The sequence below is a fragment of the Tauraco erythrolophus genome, chromosome 3 (assembly GCF_009769465.1).
Source record: "Tauraco erythrolophus isolate bTauEry1 chromosome 3, bTauEry1.pri, whole genome shotgun sequence".
Lineage (NCBI taxonomy): Eukaryota > Metazoa > Chordata > Aves > Musophagiformes > Musophagidae > Tauraco > Tauraco erythrolophus.
The window spans coordinates 1,757,802-1,779,645 of record NC_141467.1 but is presented as its reverse complement, the minus strand read 5'-3'; the positions used below and the strand labels follow the sequence as shown (position 1 = coordinate 1,779,645).

Genomic DNA, 21,844 nt, shown 5'->3' with positions numbered 1-21,844 from the left:
AGGACACATGCAAGATGCTCAGCCCCTTTATAGCAGCACAGGCACCATTTAAATGTTGTGTCTCAAGAGAAAAGGAAGGATGTGGGGATATCTCGTGCTAAAAGACGTGAGGTGGAACTGGGCTTACCACTCCTGTTTCCTTTGGGAGCACATAATCAGAAACTGCTGAGGATGACAAAGTAATCTGTTCTCAGCCACAGCTCTCAGCACTTCCTCCTGGCATACCCCTTCCAGGAAAGCAAGGCCATACCACACACCCTGGCACTTCTGATGGCCTCCAGAGCTTTATCCCATCGTACCCTACCAAGTGGATCCCTGAAGAGGCCCAAGTCTGCAATCCTGAAGGCCAGGTCAGTGAGCTTGCTGTGTGCCCTCCTCACTGCCCTAAGGATCTTGAACTCCACCATTTCATGGTCACTACAGCCAAAGCTGCCCTTCAGCTTCACATTCCCCACCAGCTCCTCCTTGTTGGTGAGAACAAGGTCCAGCAACATTGGTTGCTCTATCACTTGGAGAGGAAGTTATCATCAGTGCATTCAAGGAACCTCCTGGATTGCCTATGCCCTGCTGTGCTGTCTCTGATCCCCTCAGAAAGGAGTCACCTACAACTCCAGCCCATCTTTTCTTCCTTGTGGAGGTGGTCGTGACACAGGGGTAGACCTTTCTGACCTTGGCAACTCCTCTGGTGTAGATGGACCGTCATCCACATCATTCATTGACGGGCCTTCCACATCCAGAGCCTCACGCCTGTTGTACAGAGGCACTTGGGAAGGTGTATATCACATACATATGATATATCACATGTATATTATACACATGTAATATATACATAGATGCATGTTTGTGTGTGTGTGTGTCCTTCACCTTCAGTAGACCAGCAACCCCCTGGCCAGAGCCAAAGAGTTTGTCCCCTCCCAAGAAGAAGCCAAGGGTTTACCTAGCAGGACAAAGATGCAGGCGAGGATGGCGATGAGTGCCCCTCTGCTCAGGCTGACGGGGAGGACGTAAGCCTCCGCGTTGCAGGACATCACCATGCCGTCGTCACCGCAGCTGCACACGTGCACGGTCAGCGTGCCCGTGCTGCTCAGCGCCGGGCGGCCGTTGTCGCTGATCAGGATGGGGAGGTAGAAGGTGTTCTGCTCGTGTTGGCTGAAGCCAGAGCGCCGTGTCAAAATCCACGCCGTGTTGTCTAAGAGCAGAAAATAAACGGGGAGAAGAGCTTATACACAGAGCAAGTATGTTCAGCAGAGAAGGAAGGTTAAAAAAATCAGTCCTAGACTCACATCCATTCGTCTTCTCTCTTTCTTCTTTGTTTTTTTTTTTAATTTTATTTTTTTTTATCAGTTTGCCACTAATCAGCATTTTGCCTCTGCCTCCCCTGTTCCAGTATCTTGTCAGGCTGGAGCTCCAAACCTGCAGGGCATACACACCTTAGGAGTTGCCTTTACCTCTTCTGACATAACGTGCCCAGAGCAAACTTGCAGCCTTCAGATTTAGCTAAAGGAGCTTTCAGAAGGCAAGACAGTAACGAGCAGTTGAGGGCAACTTGTTGTCCCTGTTTGTTCATGCTCAGCAGCTTTTTGAGACCTTGCTCTTAAGCGCTGCCACCAGTTTAGAGATGCTGATGTATAACCCTCGTGGACATGTTTAGGTGCTCTTTATGTTTTTTTGATGCATGGAATGGTCATCTGCTTGAGGCAACGAGAAGACAAAGAAAAAAAAAGAGCTTTCTATCCTAAAGCAGCAGACAGTTGAAAATTTGCAACTAAGCATTTTTCAGTGAAATACATGTAATTTCATTGGCACTTTTGCCATTGAAAGAAGTCAGAATGCTTCATGTCATCATTGTCAGAATTGTTCTGCTTTGATTTGACCCTTCTGCTTCATTTAGTGTCACCGCCTGGTTTTTATAAGAACTTAAATCAAAAGGAACCAAAATGATGCTGCTGGAACAAAATAGTAAGAGAAGGATCTAACAGCCAGTCACTGTTGGTCATTTCAAGGGAAATTCCTACCTTTGTGGCTTTTTCCTGCATATTCAGCATGTTTTTTAAAATGTCAGAATTTCCCAGTAGCATTTGAATTCCTGTCTACCCTCTCCCTCAAATTCCTCAGGCCGTGCACCAAGTTTCCTAATCCAAAAGAAATTGGATTCAGGAAATTGTTCTTCTCTATTCTCATCTCAGGAACGCCAAGGCAAAAAATCTTTGGAGATCAGTGATGGTTATGTCAGTGTTGACTTTCAAGCTTTTTGACCTCAGAGACTTCTGGAGTCTTCAGTGTGATCTGGGCCACCAGGGAGTCTAAAGAAACTTGCAGGAAAACTGGCCCTGCTTACAAACGTGTCTGCAAATCTTGGGCCAGCAAAGATAAATGGGGAACACCGGTACTTCTGCTCTTTGGCAGACCCACATGCACTGATGCTGTGGGATTTTTGAGAGCCAAGGTTCATGCAGTTTCTTTTACTACTTAGTTTTGTTTCCTCTTCCCTTGATTCAGAAGAGGTCACAGTCTGGCCAGCTGCATCTCCAGGCTGTTACCAACCTAAATTTGCTGTGCTTGGAAACACAGGATGCCCATCAGCTGTTCCCAGGTGGGCTGGCACAATGAAGCTGCTACCTGGAAACGGCGAGAAACCTTCTGATCACAAGTAGACTGTGAAAAAACCCAAAATATCAACAAGGGATTGTTCCATTTCCTTATTATTTCCCTGTCATTTCACTGCCAAAATTTTCATCTGGGGTGATCTTCAGCGCAGAGACGCAGGTTGCATGAAGGTAAATCAGCTGTATTATCTGCTGCAGTCTGAGCATCAGGAATGATGTGATGGCTTTTAGGAGTGGAATCAAGAGTGTTATATACAGCTAGCTATGGAACATGACCAAACTCAAGCTAGACTTGCTAGACTTGCCTGCTGGACTTAAATTATGCTCCGAGTTCCATACTTCGTGCTGCAAATGTTATAGCATCAGACAGTACTGGTGCACAGAAGTATTGAGACCTTGGTCTCCACAGTTCGTGAGATTAGTTTGAATTTGTGACAGGCTTTTAAAAGGAATCTCAGGGTCTTTTAATTCTTGCACATCAATGACATTTCAAGCCTTTACTCTGAAAGAGTAAAATTCTGAAGTGCGTGTGCACGTCTGTATGTGAATATGTAGTGAAATTGTAGTGTCTTGCCAAATCATGCGATCCCAAGAGTTGAGGAAAAACCACCAGGTGCAAGATGAAATCCCCAAATTTGCTTAAACCTGATCACGTGCCAGTGTTTACTGATTCACTGCCCTTTGATACACCATGCAGCTCTGCGTATGTGCGGTGGGTGAGGACAGACATAGATAATTTTCCAGAATCTGTCCCATAACCCAGCAGAGAGCAGCACCCTATGGCTCCCACAGCTCCTGGGCGAGGGATGTGCTCCGAATGGGAGCCCTCGCCTCCTGCAAACCCCCCGCTCCTTTCTCCTGGGGCACATGCAAGTGCTTTTTCTCCCTCAGGCTGTTTCTGTGCCCTCTAGTCTGTGCTCCCCAGCTACAAACACCACATCTTTTCATCACTGGGCCTGTTTTAGCATGGGAAAAAGCAGCCTGAAGGGCAGAAAAATGGCAAGGTGCCTGCATTTATGCTGTGTCAATGGAAATGTCTGAGTCATCTTAACGGTGTAATAATTTGGTGGCATTTCCCTTTCCTGGGTGAAAACTCACTCTCTTTATGCTGACTTACAATAGAAGTCACAAATTCTATTCAGGTGATGGCAAACCTTAATTTTATGTAAAATTGCTCTTTGTGAGGGAAAAAGACTTCATTTTTCTGAGCTGGTCATACTTTGCCTGTAAAAGAAGTCACAGGCAGCTAATCTGACTGAAGCTGTGGAAAATCAGCCAGTGAGAAATCTCAAATGTTTTTAACCATAATTCTTTTTTTTTTCAGGCCAAACTCAAGTTTCTGTAATCAAATATTGAAATATATATATGTATATATATTTTTTTTGCTATGATGTACTGACCATATCACCTAGGTCTCAAATGTTCTTGGTGATAAAATTCCCTTGGTGATAAAATTCTCGTGGTGACTCTCAGCATCCCATTTTGGCCCTTTGGTTTTGTTTTGCTTTGTACAAGGCAGGCATCCAAATCAGTCCTAAAGAGTCACTCTACCTGTGATAGCAATACGCTGGTGCCAAAGCTTGTTCTGTGACTCATCAAAAGCCAATGTGATTTGATGTGCTACTGCAGCGCGGAGGACATGCTGGGATGTGATGCAGCATGGCAGAAACTGGAATACACGATTTTATTCCAAATTCGCTATCTGCTAAGTCCCAGCATCAAGAGAAGAGGGCTTGTGAGGACATGAAAGCCTCATTATATTAAAAAAAAAAAAAAAAAGAATGCACAATATTTTTCCATCACAGCTTAAAACACAGCATCTTTGGCTCGCAGAGGGCCGGATGGCAGCACAGAGCTACAGTGCTGAGCAGATACTGAAGATTGCAGCACGGTGGGTCCCACGCCTGTGTGATCAGCAGGAGGTGAAAGCTGTGCTTCCCATGGGCATGCAGACTGGAGTCTTCATGTGGTTGTGAGAGCCAGCCATGGAGAATCTCCTTCCTGCAATTCTCTGCCCAACTGGAAGTGATGTACCTCGCTGGAGAGGTCAGGGGAATTAACTGCTGTGTAGGTCCAAATCTGAGATGGGAGCTAACCACTGCTTTCCTCACAAAAATTGTTTTCTTTCTGTATGTGTCTGTACAAGAACTGAGGGTGATTAGCCCAGAACCAAAGAGGGTAGTGTCATAGAAGGTAGAATCATAAAAGGTAGAATCATAGAGGGTAGAATCATAGAAGGTAGAACCAAAGAGAATATAATCATAGAAGGTAGAATCCGAGAGGGTGGAATCATAGAAGGTAGAAAAATAGAGCGTAGAATCATAGAAAGTAGATTCATAGAAGTTAGAGTGATACAGGGTAGAATCACAGAGTGTAGAATCATAGAAGGTAGAATCATAGAGGGTAGAATCATTCAGGGTAGAATCACACAAGGTAGAATCATAGAAGGTAGAATCACAGAATGTAAAATCATAGAGGGTAGAATCATTATGGGCAGACTCATAGAAGGTAGAAGCATAGAAGGTTGAATCATTGAAGGCAGAATCATAGAAGGTAAAGTCATAGAGGGTAGAATCATAGAGGGTAGAATTAGAGAATATAGAATAATTCTGGGTAGAATCATAGAACTTAGAATCACAGAAGGTGGAATCATAGAAGGTAGAATCATAGCAGTTAGAATCATAAAAGTTAGAATCATAGATGGCAGAATCACAGAAGGTAGAATCACAGAAGATAGAAGCACAGAAGGTAGAATCACAGAAGGTGGAATCATAGACGATAGAATTGTAGAGGGTAGAATAATACAAGCTAGAATCATAGAGGGAGACAATGAAAGAGAGAGGGATAAAAATGCAACAAAGTGTGTGGGGAGGCTTCAGGGATACCTCAGGAAAAATGTTTTTTCGATGAAAAAGCAACAGCATGCTGTGGAGAAGGGCTCCATACTCTGCAGTTGGTGTCTTTTATGCTATGTTTGGGTAGTGTTGGCAGAGGCTTCTTCATTAGCCTCTGTGTTGCTCTTTCAGGTGCCTGCAGTCACGGGTGGGGGCTTATGGAAGTGTGACAAGTAGGCACGTGCGGGAGCAGGGGTAGGCACTCTGCTTGGAAACTGGCCGTGGATGCTGCAGGTGCCTTTCTCCTCTTTTTATTCTGGCATTGTTTGCTGATTTGTGGTATTTTACACACTAAGCTCCTGCTGAAATCCAGGCCCTTCATATTGACTTTCAAAGCTCTGCACCAGGTCACTCAAGGTCATCCGTCTTTTGAGCTGAAGGCTGCTGTGGACCTGACCTTGGCACCGTTCTCTGCCCACGGTGATCCTCTGTCAGGAGGTGTCGTGCGAAGGCCTGACACAGCAGGGCTTTCCTGTGGGCTCCGAAACCACCAAAGCTTCCTCGAAAGAAGCAAATTCCTCTGGTTAGGATACTCAAATGCCAGCGCTTTGCTATGAGTCTTCCCGCTGGTGTTTCAGTTTCTGTTTCGTGCATCTCACACAGACTTTTAGCTGTACCCCAAGTCATGCCCCTAAGGCTCGGCATCTCCTCCCTCCCTCCCTTTCCTAGGGAAACGAGGATGTGCAAAGAGGAAGAAAAAAAAGTGCTTGGGGGAAAAGATTGAAACAGTACAAGAACCTTCCCTTTCTGTGCCTGGGAGAAAACACGAAGAGTACAAAAAAAGAGCAATGTAATTCCCTTCAGATCTGTCTCCTAGTTCCAGTTGCTATCCTACCTCGAAGCGTTTCCTTTTGAACGAATGCAATTTCCACTCTGGTAATCCGAGATGCCTGCAGCCTGACCACAAGACCTGAATTTACACAGAACACTGGCACATTTTCTTGAAGAAGAAAAAGGGGCCTGTTGCTAGAGAATATTTAAAGAGAAGAAAATATCATATAACCCCCAAGTGTATTAAGTAATATGTCATTTTACCACTGCCTTTAAGGAGCAGGTGTCACTTGGTATTATCTGAAATGGCAGTCTTATCACACACTGTAGGTCGCAGCCTCTCGAGTCCAACGCAGGCATTAGAAATTAGAGTAGCTAACTGTCTGTGTCCACTCTGATTACCTTGATTGTCCCTTAGAGTAAAGTTGGGGTTGTTGGCTGCCTCCGGAGCCAGGCTGTAGTAGAAGTGCTGACCCTCCTGTGGGTCATCCCTGTCGATGGCACTCACTGTCTGGATCAGCTACAGAGTACAAGAACAGAGCAGAAACAGGTGAGAAGCAAAATATATATGTAACATAAATAAATAAATGAATGGATAACACATATATATGTATATAAACAAAAGCAGCTGGAGCATTTGAATAAAACTGCCTTGCTGAAGGACAATAGATGAATCACAAAGAGGCTCGAAACCTTGCAGGCTTCATTTATTTTGCTGTGATCACGCAAATCACTTTCAAACAAAGGAGGAGATGGTCAGTTTGGTTCAAGTAACAGACACTTTTCTCCCATGCATCCTTCTGTTGCATGTTTCTTTTCTTTCTTTTTTTTTTTTTTTTGAGGGCCCAGGGTGTGCAGAAGATGTGTTGTGCGTTAGAGAGCGTGTAAGAAAGCCCATACTTATTTTCAGCTTCATTTTGCAGGTAGAAAAGGCTTCCAGGTTGACTATTTTATTGCTCCCTTAATTTTAAATCAATTAAACTCTTCCCAAGATGTCAGTGGGAAAGAAAGAAAGGAAAGGTAACTGTGCAGACGCTCTGCATATGCAATAAAGACGACCATGGAACTCAACTAGACAATGCTAAATCCAGAAAGAGATTTATCATCTCACCTACCGAGGCTTAGTAAAGCAGGTCTAACAGCTTGAAGCACAGTCAGCTCTCGCTTTGTCTGAATAAACATTCTGACATCTTTTTTAGACAAGGAATAAATCTTCGCCTGGGTTATTGCGTGCAAAAGTTATTTTTGGATTCAAAGGCAAACGACAGACCCATAAAGTCTTATTCAACGTGTTAAAACTGATTTTAAAACTTTTCAAAACGTGGCAATGGAATTTGGCTTTCTCCACGGAAAGCAGCAGTCCAAATTAGCTGGCATTTCTCGGAAAGCTTATTATTCAGGCCACTCACTCTTCAAAGCCCGGAAAAAGACTAGGTAATGATGTCTATTCCCTATATTATTAAGGATCTCCATAAATTAGTGGGATGAAATTATCCTATATATGATAGTTGTGATGACAGTTGTCCTGGCAGTGAAGAGCCATTTCATCCTGCTTCACAACAAGCTGGGAGAAGCTTCGGCGAACACGCAGTGATATTGCTAGCATAATTTTTCCTCCACAAATCACGAGTGGTGCGTCTGTGTGTTTCAACTATGTGAATTTAAACTCAGCTGTGCATGAGGAGACACAAGTCCCCACTGTAGACCCTGGGCGGTGGAGCACCAGGTTGCCTCCCCACAAGCCACCAGCAGTAGAGCTCGCTCCAGGTCCAGCGAGGGAGAGCTCATGTCCGTCTGTGACACAGGCAGACCTTGTTCAAGAGCTTTGATGGGGTTTTGGAAGGGACAGGAGCAAAGAGGCATCACTGCTTGCTTGAAGGTGTGGATTTACAGCGTGTGGAGCTGGAAGTCCTGTGTTGTCTACAACTCTGTCACCTCCAATTCACAGCAGAACAGGTTCTGTTTGCCACCCCTTTGAAGCTGATATAGTATGTTACGTCCAGCTCCCGTAAGTCCTGGGGTGTTTAAGACTCTTCTAAATAAGATCTTTTACAAGTAGGCCTTGTCTGTCACATGTGGCACTTCTCATAACACTTCTCCTCTCTTCGTTGCTGCTACAGGACACGCCGGGTGTTTGCCTGCTGGCACCTGCCCAAGGGAAGGCTTTAGTTCAGCCAAGAGCAACAAAACTAGTGAAGGGTCTAGAGAACTTGTCCTGTGAGGAGCAGCTGAGGGAGCTGGGACTGGTCAGTCTGGAGAAGAGAAGGCTCAGGGGAGACCTTATCACTCTCTACAATTACCTGAAAGGGAGTTGTAGGGAGATGGGGGTCGGTCTCTTCTCCCACATTATGAATGACAGGACAAGAGGGAATGGCCTCAAGTTACACCAGGGGAAATTTAGGTTGGATATCAGGAAAAATTTCTTTCCAGAGAGGGTTGTGAGGTATTGGAACAGGCTGCCCAGGGAGGTGGTGGAGTCCCCATCCCTGGAGGTGTTTAATAACCGTGTGGATTTGGTGTTGAGGAACATGGTTTAGGGACCCTGACAGTGCAGGGTGAATGGTTGGACTCGATGATCTTGAGGGTCTCTTCCAAACAGATGATTCTGTGATTCTATGAAGCATATTGCACCGTGAGCCTGCAAACTACTGCGGGAGAAACAAGAGGTGCTAGATGCGACGCTAATCCTGGTGCGATGAGCTTGCCTTTGGAAAAGCTGCACAGACAGCTGCTGGCGAGAGGTCAGGTGAAACGTGTGGTTAGCTGAGCCCGCTTTCCAACGCTCACCCTTTCTGGAACGCTGTCTCCACACAGGACAGCATCCCCTTCCCAGCCCCTGGCATATCTCACCTGCCCCGCTCTGGCGTTTTCACAAACAAAAGCTTCGTAAAACCTTGCAAACTCCGGCGCGTTGTCGTTCACATCCAGGACTTTCACTGTCACGGAGACGCTTCCCACCTGCGAGGGGTTGTCTGGAAGGAGGAGGCACAACGTAAAGAAAGGCAATATATGGGAAGGGGCTGCTCCCCACCCTGCCCAAGCACCTTTCTCGCTACCGACTCGCGTTAAACGACATTTTTGCATCGGGAACTGTGGTCCCCTATGGGTTGTGTGACCCAGAGTGCAGTCGCAGCTACTGGTCTCTGGCTATCCTGGCTTCCCATCTAATCACATCTGTTTCAAACAAATTTTGTGAAAGACTTCAACCTGGATCAGTCCAGTGGGACTATTTCTGTAACAAAAGTTGTAGACAATGCCCCGTAATTTTTTTGTATTGCCCTTTCACTGGGCAAAATTGTTTGTTGAGCCTTGGTACTGGTGACACGAATTAGGAAGGGGATCTTTTAAGGATAGCCTTGTTATTTAGAATTTATTGAAAGTGTTAATTCTGCAGCTGAGATATGGTGGTTTTGCTCGGAGTTTGTGTTCCTTGAACTCAAAAATAGTGTCAAGTCTTTGATACTTTGCACAGGGGGGTTTAAAATGTAATAACAAATGAAATTGTACAGAAAAGCTTTCACTGAAGCTTAAAATTGCAATGAAAATTTTACATTCTGCATGACATCATTTGTGATATTTCTGTCCTACTGGTTCATTAGCTTGCTTTGTCAGTAAATCCGGACATCATTTCACATATCTTCACAATTTCCAAATTACGTAGCCACAGAAGATTTTTTTTTTACTGTGTATTTTTGCCCCAAAACATCTTTTCCCCTTTATCTAATTAGAAAATGAAACTCTAAGCAAAAAGAAAAAAAAAAATCATTATTAAGAGGTCAGAAAAAGTGAAAAAATCCAGAAAATTCTTAAAAATTGGCATTCTTATCTTCTTTTTAGCCATATCACTTCTTGCGTTTATCTCCAAACATATCTCCCTTTATAGCAAGAAATTAGATGTTAATATAATCAATAGAGAACTTTCTTACACTCCGGAATTTTCTTAAATATTCATTGTACTATATCCACAACATGTGTCACATTGTATCTTTGAGATAATACTTTTAAACCATATTGTTTCTCATTAATATATAATTTAATCCTTTAGCTTCCCACATATCCATCCATATCTTGCTAACACACCTGTCATTGTGGCAGATGAACATGTGCACTTACACTCTTAGTGATATTGATCAAACTTTTAAAACCAGTAGCTTTTTTCAGGAGGGCACGACTACGACGTTTTTGAAACTACTCACTGAATTAAAATATTGTGCTGCACACGTGCAGAGCAAAACTGACAGGACTGGTGGAAGATGAGTCAAAGGAAGAGGTGCCTTCGTCTCGCTCTCACCCTTGAGTGCTGCTATGGGGGCAGCTTTTAGAGACTCGTGTGTGTTTGTGGAGTTACATGGAATTGCAATGGCCGTTGGTGGCTGAAAAGAAAAACTAATGTCAAAATAGATGGGGTGAGAGCCATCACCAACTCCTCTTTCTACTAAAAAGGGGACAGAAAGGCATCGTGTGCTGGAACAGCCCATGAATACGTGGCAGAGTCACTCCGACTCTTGTGAAATATTCCCTCTGCTAACTTCCAGTTGGCTGATTGCGTTTTGGGCAAGCTTCTTGAAACTTTTTTCCTCTCAGACTGCCCCATATCTCTGGGACAGCCTGGCTGTACAGAGGGTTCTCTCAGACATGAGGAACGACTCAGCTACTGGCAGCTAGCTTCTGAAAAGCTGCTGCCCCGCAGCAGATGAACTGAGCTCCTGAGCAAAAGCTATGTGGACCGAAGAGATTTCAGGGGAAGATTGGGTCAATCTTCTATTTTATTTGCCTACATATCCCAAGCTCCTTTATGATGCTCACATCTGTTAGTATTTCAAACTCAGGTAAATTTTTTGTGCTGACACTATGAAATGATCAGCATCTCCTTGTTCTCATAGTCTCGGCAACTACCTGGCATGGATGAATCCTGAGCTGAGTTTTAGCTCGCTGTAAAATCCAAAAGCACAACGAGTTCAGCACACTAGAAGATCCCAAAGCACTCTGGTCCAAATGATTTATGCAGCAAGCAGATGGTGATGACATATACTTGCTGCTGAACCAAGGCAGATTTCGACCAGTGACCTAGCAGTGTGGGATCACTGCTGCTTACCAGTCCCTGCACCGTTCAATCCTCCCAGGTAGGACTGGCAGCTCTGGCAGCTGTGCAGCCTTTGCAGAGTACGCTTGAGCTGCCTAGCCCTTCTAGAGAGAGACAGCTCTTGCACAAACACATCGGTAAGAGTTTTAAATAAATCCCTGGAATACTAATGAATCGAAAAAGCAGCACTCTGCATTTAATTGCTGGCCTCTACTCCTCCCTCCACCCTGTGAAAAGGAGCATAAAAAATAAATAAAATGCAGCATTGGCTTGTTGATGTCAGAAGAGTAATTCAGTAATACAGCTTCCCACTCTGTGTGCATAAGAACATGTGAATTGCTGAATTCAGGTCTCTCAGCCTGCTTTGCCTATTGTAGCTCTTTAATCTATGCACAGGCTGCTTTCTCCTTACTCAGCTCCACGGCCAGCACAGTGATGTTGTGCCAAGAAACGTCCTCCCGGTCAAGAGGTCTTGCAGTCATCAGTGCTCCTGATGTAATGTCGACATAAAAGAACCGCCCTGGATCACTGCTCCTGTCAATCGAGTATCTGCAAGAGTACGCATTAAAAATATTATGCAATCCTTGTAAAAACTGTGTTATAGCCAACAAAGCACCCCATCAGTGGGAATACTGTCATACACCGCGGATTCATGTTCTTCCACAACCTGGTTAGCTGTGTGCTCCATTGACTTGCACGAGTACAGAACGGGATGCTGGAAAATCGTGTGGTTAATGGCATTTAACAGCGAGTACTACTTGCGTGGAGCTGGAAGACAGGAAGATTTAGAGGAAGGAGCCTCAAAGCAAAGCACAGCTCGGCTCGGGAACGTCTGCTTCACAGAGAAAATCTGTCAGTGAGGAGTGCGTTTTCTTTTTCTAAGCAAAATAATTATGCCCCTTCCTTGGGCACAACTCAGATAGGCTGAAAATGTCTTCACATCAGCTCGTTCTCTGGGCACCTAGGCTGGTGAGGAGGAACTTTTCCCTTCCTCATGTTTCTCTCCTCCTTGAGGGGAATAAACTCCTTCTGCATCCTGGCCCATCCCACTGACTGGGCCATGTCAACACGGGGGGATGATGACTGGCTTGCTCGTATCACCCAGCCAGAAAAACAGCTCCCTCTGCGAGGTTGATTCATCACAATTACTGAACCTGCCTGGCCAACATCATCTCAATTCAGTGCTGGGAACAAGTGAGAAGCAGGGAAGCGTGGTGGTACCTGCAGGCCAGAAAACTCAGGCAGGGAGGCAGCTGATTGACAGCTGTCACTGCTGTACTCGGCCAGAGAGACCGTTTTTGCAGGGTTTTTTAAAAACTCAATGTGCTTCATCACCTTGCTCTTAACAGCAGTTTGCAAGAATTTTCTTCCCAGCTAGCTATGTTAGCACGGTAAGAGATCCTTTGGCAAAAGCCATACATGTGCCTAAACGCCACAGCCTGGAACAGAGCCCAGACTTGTTCTCATTTTTGTTGATTCTGTCTTTGAAGTTGATGGGAATCAAAAGTATTAGTCATAATGGATGCTGAATAGGGCTCATTATTCTGAATTTTCTCCTTTCTGCACAAATGCATTCACTGGAACAAGCATGTTAGCCTGATCTTTATATAGGGATTTATTAACCTGGGATATAAAATACTACTGAGCGATGTTGCTGGGAAATGCTCTTACGCTTTTGTTTTTTAGAAAAATCAAAGAGGGTGGGATGGCAGGTTTGCTTCTCTTTCCTTCCCAGTCCTTCCCATCTCTCCTTAAATAGGGAGATTTCTGAGGAATTTGATTTATTTAGGGAATAAGTACGAGTGTTGCTATATTTTGCTATAATAATTATTCTTGTATGAGGGCTATAAAAAGAATTTTTGACAGTTTAAGGCCAACGAGTATCTGAAATGGAATATGGTCTTGTGATTAGTGGTGCGGTATTAATCACCTGTGTCAAGAGGCACAGGTGGAGTCTTTGTCTGGATTCTCCACATAAGTTCTCCTGTTAATAATGCCTGCTCCTTCCCACTCTTTTCCACTGTGCTTGCTAGGTAATCTTCCTGAATTGCTTAACAACAACCATGGCATATTTCCATCCACCAGAATTTCACAGTGTGGAAGTCTGGATACTGACCACTGGGAAAATTCAAGAGCTTCCCCATGTTTAGTGAGCCCTTCCGAAATGCGTCCTGGCTCTTCCATGCTTGAAAAAATGGCAAAAGGAGGGGTCAGATCACAGTTTTAATTTCAGTTGGATTTCATCTGATGTAACAAAATGTGTATCTGGGATTTTGTTTTTCTTTTCTTGCCTTGCCCTCTGCAAAGTGAACGCAGAGCAAGCCTAAAGCATTGCCAGACTGGTACTGCACAGAGCTGGCATGGATGGAGGAGACCACGTACGAGGCAAGGAGAAGCAAATCTTAACATCTGTATTTCAGATAGCCCTTCAAATGGTGTCTATTCTTTTTTTTTCCCCCGTTTCCTCTACCCCAGTCATTTACATTTGTAGGTACAAGGTATGGGGGAGGAAGGAGGGAAGAAAGGAAGGAAGCTGGGAAGGGAGGAAGATGGGAAGAAAAGGAGGAAGGAAATTGGGAAGAAACAGAGTTACAAAAGAGTCTACGCATATTTGCAACTGTTTTTTTTTTTAATATATTTTTTGTGATGCATTCTGTGCTTTATGGAGTGCTATTTCATCAAGGGTAGTCACTGGAAAGCTCTGAAGAAAACTAAGAAAAACCTCATTAAAAATAACAATGAACACTTCTACCCTCTGATAGTCTGCAGAATTATTCTTATACTATTTTAAGCAGAGTAGCACAAAGCTGTTTGCGCTGCCGTGTTTGGATAATGCTAGACAGTAATCAACAAAATAGGTTGCAAGTGGAAAAAAAGGTTTGGGTAATGAAACTGTGATGCAGACAGTGTAATACTTAGTTTTATTGAAGAATCTGAGACAATGGCATAAGAAGTATGATAACCTTGTATTATAGGTAGAAAAGATAGGTATATTAAGGTAGCAGAGATGAAAAAAATAATTAGAGCAGCAACACAGAAAGCAATATCATTAAGAACAGGCTTTGTGCCTGCTCTGATCTCCTAGCTGAAGCCCACAGAGTTGCTCATATAGATTTCACTTTCTTCAAAAACTCGGAGCACTCGATGTTTCGACTCCCTCCTGTATTTTCCGGGACTGGTCCCGAACGCAGGCATTTCAGAAGCTGGGTTGACACAAGGTTAGGCAGCTCCACACCAAAAGCACTTCTCAGATGAGAGAAGCAGCCAACCTGCTGGGATGATTACCTTGCAGTCACCCAGAGCTTCTGCAGGTTGTGAAAATTAGTGTGTGGGCTGGCCTCAAAGCCGGTCTTCTCTGCTAAACTGGGCTGCCTTGGCAGCCACCACGGAAAAGAGCGCTGTGATCACACAAATCTGCTCCTTTGGCTCCTTGCTGATTTGCAGCTACGAAGTTCCCGTGGCTGTAAATACATCTTTACCTTTCCTAACTCCTTGTGGGAATACCTAGCTCTGCAGCTTTGACCAGACACTATATAATTCAGTGGTTCATGAATATTTATTAGCCTGCACCCGATCCACTCCGAAAGTAGCTGTGTATTCGAGCTGCTGACAAAAGCAGGCTTTGAAACAGAAGGGCCAGAGAGGAGAAGCAAGCTGAACATCTTCCCCTTGGTATGGCAGCTGATTCTCTGCAAGGCTGCCACGTTTTGCACCAGCAAAGACACAAGACTGGGGGGTTTGTTTTCAACGCACACTATCGGGACATGCCTGACCCGTTCGTTGTGATGCTCGATGCAGACATCCTCCATACCACAGGAAAGGTAAGGCTGAGCTCCTGCACTGCTCTGGCAGTCGTAGCAGAGCCCCTCAGTGTGTGAGATCTGGCTTGACTAAACCCACTGATGACTACCATGGGCTAAAAAGAGAGTTCCTCCTGTTTCAGCCTCATCCCTGCCCCACCAAAAAGAGAGTTCCTCCTGTTTCAGCCTCATCCCTGCCCCACTAACCAAAAGTATACCAGGCAGTGCTCCTGGGGGAAGCCACAAAGAAAGGACAGACCTGATGGAGTTGTTGGTCACATCTGGGTCCTTGGCAGAAATGATCTGTATGGTGGTTCCGATCTCCACGTCCTCGGGCACTTCCACAAAGTAGAAGCTGGGCTCAAACACAGGAGGTTCATCCACATCCTCCACGCTGATGTGGACAGTGGTGGTGTCACGGAAGGGACCCAGGTTCAGGAACCGCATTTCCAGGTGGGGGTTGGCACCTTCTACTTTCAAGGTGTAGCTTTTCTTGCTCTCAAAACTTAAAGGCTGAAGAGAAAAAAAATGTATCTAGCATTAGGCAAACTGAGCCATATGATGTAAGCGATAGAATTTTAATTTTCAGAAGTAAAAGATGCCTCTAATAGAAACTGATGCTTCTCTTTTTTAAAAAAAAAATCTTTACCATGATTTTTAATCATAAAAGTAGCAAAGATAAATATTTGCAGATAGAGACAAAGCATCGAGTGACAGTAGTATTAGAAATAACACTGTCCATATTTATTTATTTTTTAATTGACAGTTGAGCTGAAAAATCAAGGACAGATATTTGCAGGTCACTTCAGAGTACATATTCTTTCATTCTTCTAGCTGAAATGAAAATGAAAACAGCCACAACACCACTGTGCTGTGATTCACAGTGTGTTTCATTCCACTCTGGAAGACAAAAAAAAGCAGAGACAGTATGGGAGCACATGAAAAATAAGGTAAAGATACGAAGAGCTGGTTGCTCAAAGAAGGGTCCTGGTGGTGTGGACAAGGATGCTCACGCATGATGTGGAGGTCCCAGTTAGGATTCTCTTTTTTCCCTGGTGAGACCAGACTCTTGTCCCCAGAGTGCCTGTCTGCCAAGCTGCTAAAGGGCTCCAGTGGGAGCAGGGCACATGGTCAGCCTCTCTTGTGGGATCCTGCTCCAGTTTGTATTAGTAATTCATCCTTTCCAGAAGTGGGGTGTTTTACCTCTTCAGTAAGTGACCTAAACACATGTTCACAATCCAGATGTGCTGGGTGCTAGGATTTGAACTTCCTCTCTGTCTAGAGAAAAGTTTTATTTCAAAGCACTACAAACTACCCCAACCTCTTCCTGCAGGAGCCTTTCCACTTTGTATTAAATACTCAAGTATTGTTAGCAACAAGGTGTGGAAATGGCTCTTTTTTTTTCTTTTCTCTCCTGAGATAATGGATAAAGGGTGGACAGCTTCCTCTGTTAGTAGTTTCATGAACTCGATTTCCTTTCTAGATAAAACTACTTATTTGGTGAACATGGGTATAGAAATAATTGATGCTGGCACTGAGTTTTTTAATAAATAATTTTTTCATCTCCCTTCTCCCTCCTTTTCACAGATCTTTGAAGAAAATCAAGCCTCTCCAAAACCTGCTTAGACCAAAAATAGAGAATTCTGTATTTAATGTGCAATTTACCAATCTTGATAAAAGACAACTAAAAGCATCTGCCAGTCAGCATGACAGTATGGAAAGATCATTCCAAAACATACAAAAATTTTCGCCAGATGAAGTACCCCTTATAGAGGACACAGTCATACTTTCCAAGTTGCAGTTAGAAGTTCCAGGCAATCCCACTGCGGTTAAATGGTCACAACCCTTTATCATCTGGGGAGTTTTAATGCTGAAAACCAGCGTAACTGGATCTCCTTAGCTGGCACAGATCCTGAACAAGACAAACTTTGAACCAGGAAAGAATTGGTCCAATTCTGAGGGTTGTCCAGTGGGACATACTCCGTTTTGTTACATGGATGGCTTTATTCAGAGTCCAGTAAGACCACTGCCATTCCCACTCAACACCTTTGCTTTTCCTATTCAGTTTTTTCTTTTTGAAGACCTACCACCAGACTGGGGCAAGGAGATGGGCAGTAAGACAGTGAAGGAAGAGGATGCCAAAGCAACTGGAAGTCAAAGGTGCAAAGATCATTACTGCAGCAGTGAAGTCCTCCTTGGCCAGCCATAACCCATCTCTTTCGTGCCCTGCTCAATAGTGCAACCAGCCAGTTCTGCAGCCATGAGATGTGTATTAGTTTAAGCAACGTCAGCAGAAGTTTCACATGTTCAGGCATGGCAAGAGTATATACCATAGGCCTCACAACACCCCCTGAATTCAGTGGAGGCTTCAGTACTTGTCTACTACCACAACAGCTTCTTTCTTCAGAAGTGGAAACATTGCAGTGACATCGAAAAGCTCACGCTTTCACAGTAGATTTACCAGTACTGATGTCCTGTACAGGAATGCCTGATGAAAGACTGGAGTTCTTGAAACTGTGAAACTAAAACTCACTCAGCATTTAGCACATGGAGGTGAGGAACGAAGACTGGAATGGGAACTGGTTTTCTTGTGCTGGGGGAGATGACAGTCCAGTATTAGAGATGCTGTGCAACGAATACAGTATGAACTGCGCAACCTGGGGCAGCAGGGTCATCTAAAACTTGCTCCTGCTGCCCTTAGTGCCACCTGGTAAATCAGTGGCTACTGCAGGCATAGTACTTGCCAGCAAGGGTTTAGCTAGAGCTACAAACATATTACCCACTGCTGCAGAGTCATTATGGTCTACCAGCTGCATATTTATGCATTGTAAAAATAGCAATAAAATATATTCACATGACCAAGCAACACTTATTGTCCATCTGGCAAGGAATGTGCGATGTGAAGCTGCCTAAACATACACTAAGAGGCCATTATATTTCATGGTTTCTCATGTGAAGAAAACTGCATGAGAAACATTGCATGTACACTAAAAAGCTAAGTTATAAAAAGAGCAGTTAAATCACAGAAACACTGAATAGCTATAAAACTCAACTACTTTATGAAAAGACATAATCACCCAGAATGATCGAGTTAGAAAAATGAGAAAAATCAAGTGTGCTAGGCCGTCATATTTTTTGATGCTCCTGGGTTCAGACCTCCTCAGTTTGCCTTGGACTCCTTCCTCGTCAACCGTGGCTTTCCCTCCTGATCCTCTCACATGCCAATGTCTCAACATCACTGCCCCCCTCATCAGATTTGTCTTCCACGGGTGGATTCAAACCTCTTTCCAACACCAGTCCTGTGGGGAGGGCAAGTAGGTTGCCTTCTCCTGTGAACCAAGCATGCTGCAAAACACAGCTGAGAGGAGAGGCATCCCATGGACACCTCTACTTGTCCTCATCCTTCTTCCTCTGGTGCTGAGATAGCCACGGGGAGGTGTGCCAGGCAGGTGGGATTTAGCAGGAGTGGCTGTGAGAAAGCGATTGAGCAGGCAGCAGCTGGGCAGGAGGGCAGCACGGGGCTCCCTGGGCATCGGGCTCCGTGCTGGCTGGGTGACCCACCACCCTGCCTCCTTCGGCAGCGCGAAAGCGAAGGCAGGGAGAAGAAAGAGGCCGTCACTGGTGTGTGTACCAGCCTGGCAGGCAGGGAGCTCCGAAGGAGCTGTAACTCTTCGGGAGGCACGCAACGTTTTGTGGGATCAGTTGGCTGAGATAGGTGGCCAGGAGATCGCAAGTGATGGTCTTATCTGTAACTGTAAATTCCAACTGTTTGATGTCCATAACAGAAGCAGGATTAGTGCTAGTTGTGTTTAGGAAATCTGTCTAGAAAAATGAAAAGTTTTGCTTTCTTGCAAAGAAGATTTCCTTGTGGGTTTAGAAATTCTCTCTCTCTTTCCCTCCATTTTTATATACTTTTCTATCAACACCAGTTGATTTTTTTTTTTTTTTCCCAGTTGAGTGGATCCAAAGGACAACTTTCCTAACGTTTGGCTACTAATCATCATAATATTACAAAAAGCTACAAGCATACATAGAATTTTACAAACATTTATGTGCAGTAGATGGATTGAGCAGTGTGTACCTGACGCCAGTATGTATCTGGTGTGATTGATACTGTAAATTTTATAACTCCTGCTCCTGACATACATGAACATCTAGTAAAACTGTATTCATAATAACAAAAGTCAAGCTTATTGACCCATTTACTCCAAGGAAAGGATTTTCTTTCATCAATAAATGAGTGAAAAATTACATTAAAGTTTGCATTCAACATCTATTTCATTCCAGCAAACATGCTTAACTTTAGGGACTAGTGTGCATAAACAAGAGTTGGAGAAAGGTGAACATAAATACATGCTTAAGTGCTTTGCTGTAGGGCATAGAGGCTTGCAGGGTCAAATCTCTCCCATGTGTTGTTCCATTTTAGTGCACAATTTAGTCCCAGGCTATTTAAATGGAGACTATACTTCCTTATTAGTGCACTAGACACGCTTAGGCAGAAATATGGTTACAATTTCATAACCTAGAAACAGAGCTGAACTACTAGCATTTCTGTAAGGTTGTAGAATAAATATCCTATAGCAGAGAATCTAAACAAAATACTCCATGCCTTTCTGCATAGCCTGCGGTACGGAGTACGAGCAGTTTCACAGCTGCCATTTGAGAGACAGCTTCTTCTAGCCTAATTAGCATTTATGGATCTTGGAGCAGCAATTAAAAAAAAAACTGCCTGGGTTTTATTGGTTTATAAATAATTCTAAGGCATGCTTTACTATTGTTTGTGGGACACCGGAGTGAAAAATGTGTACAGTTCGAATGCAAATATTGATCTAATTTCTTGCGTTGTAGGATAATTAAGCTACAGAGGATATTTAAATAGATAAATAGTGAATCAGAACATTCCTTCGGTGGGAAAAGACAGGTTTATGCTAATGATGTCCCCACTTTTTAAAGGTTGCCCCTAGGAACGCAGTCTGCTTTCATTTTTCAGCAATGAATGTTGAAGAAATTGTGTTTTATAGCAGGAAAGGGGCTAATGTCAGGTAACGGGAACCAAGTGACTGCAGGCATAAGGGAACGTTGCACACATAAAACGTCACCGGGACTGCCAGTCATATAAATTACCATAAAAAGGAAACTTTACTACCTTTCTCACAGTGATGATGCCAACTTGGTAATTAGGATCAGTGTTAATATCAAAGACATCCAGTCCATCTCCATCCACGAGGCTGTATTTCATCTCCGCATTGATGCCTTCGTCCAGGTCCTTGGCAACCACGCGGCCCACCGTGGAGCTGACGGGAGCAGACTCCAGCACACTCATCTGATAATGCTCTGGCACGAGCAGCAAAGAGAGAGGGGGAAGAGGGAAAACAAGCTGTGAAAACTGCACAGCAATGCAAAGAGTACATCAGGGCAGGCCACAAAACTGCATAGCCTGCAGGGAAACCCTACACCTTTCCCTTTAAAAAGCCCCAGCTAGACTGAATTGCCTGGAAGAGTTTTATTTAGGTGTTTGTGATACCAACAAGGTTGTTCAATGGGTCCTTTTCAATACCACAGTATACCTGAAAATGGGAACTTCGACTAGAAAAACAGGGCAATTAACCCCAGTGCTGCTGCAGCCAGGATATAAAGCAGGATATGGAACAGATTTAATAGGACAGGCATCTTTTATTAGATCAGCTTGCAGAGTGGGAATAAACACACAAGTTTTGAGCACCACAAATCCTTTCTCAAGTCTGTATAAACTTCTTTTCCACCCTGAACAAGGCTTTGGGAGCTCAGAGGCTTGCCTGTTTCTTCCAAATTTATCAGTTACTCTATTAAAATATAATACCTCTCCCTACAAACCCTGTCTTGAGCACATGTGGTGCATCGCTAATTTGCTATGGCAGCAAGCCTGAGGAAAGAGAGAGGTACTATTTTAAAAACGTGTTTTAAAAATATAAATGTTGTCTCTAAAATACTTCCCTGCCATAATACTTCATGTTCAAACCTTCCCTGCTGCACTCTCTCTGTTAACTCCACCAATGATTGAGCTTTACAAGGCAGAATAACACCAAGGGAGGCGTTTGACCTGTTCCCATTTTTCTTAATCAAGAGTTTGATAACAAACAGTTACAATCCACGCCACTTTCAAAACAGGATTGGCAATGGTGTGCTCAACAAATTGCTCTGACAGAAGAAGAAAAATGAAAGTTGATGCTTTTTGCTGATCTTAGTGGAGCGCTTTGATTTGGCAGCGCAACATGTAGAAACTGAGGGAGAAGAACAGCAAGAAAAAGAACTGCAGGAGTTTTCATTTCCCAGCTAGATCAAAAAAATGGCAAAACAAAAGGGACTTGAGACTGATCTGCACCACCAAAAGAATCATCAAGCTTGAAAAGTTTCTTTCACACTTTTAACATTAATATAGAAGTATGTAGGTAAATTTGCTCTAAAATATTTTTGAAAAGAGCAAAATATTGCAAATTTTGCTTTAAGATTCACTTCCATAAGTACAAAGCAACGTTTCTGGTAAGAGTGGAGTTGCCTATTTTTGCATTCTATAAACTGTGGCTCTTACATGTCTTAGGATTTACCCGTATATTGCCAGGGTTTAGATGACCCTTTACTGGAGAGCACCCTCTACGACAACGCACTCCACACTGGCAGCACAGCTACCAGACACTCCCCTGCAGTGGCCTG

The 21,844-nt window shown here is 43.9% G+C and overlaps 1 protein-coding gene across 1 annotated transcript in view; it reads right to left on the bottom strand.

Moving 5' to 3' along the window:
• Window positions 1–21,844, bottom strand: part of CDH20 (cadherin 20) — a 36,381-nt gene that overhangs the window by 1,897 nt on the left and 12,640 nt on the right. The window contains exons 5-10 of the mRNA XM_086608957.1: window positions 20,301–20,488; window positions 15,414–15,667; window positions 11,767–11,903; window positions 9,122–9,243; window positions 6,674–6,791; window positions 938–1,189 (exon numbers count right to left, since the gene is read on the bottom strand). Coding sequence (XP_086465083.1) covers window positions 938–1,189; window positions 6,674–6,791; window positions 9,122–9,243; window positions 11,767–11,903; window positions 15,414–15,667; window positions 20,301–20,488 — 1,071 coding nt within the window. The remainder of the gene's footprint in view (window positions 1–937; window positions 1,190–6,673; window positions 6,792–9,121; window positions 9,244–11,766; window positions 11,904–15,413; window positions 15,668–20,300; window positions 20,489–21,844) is intronic.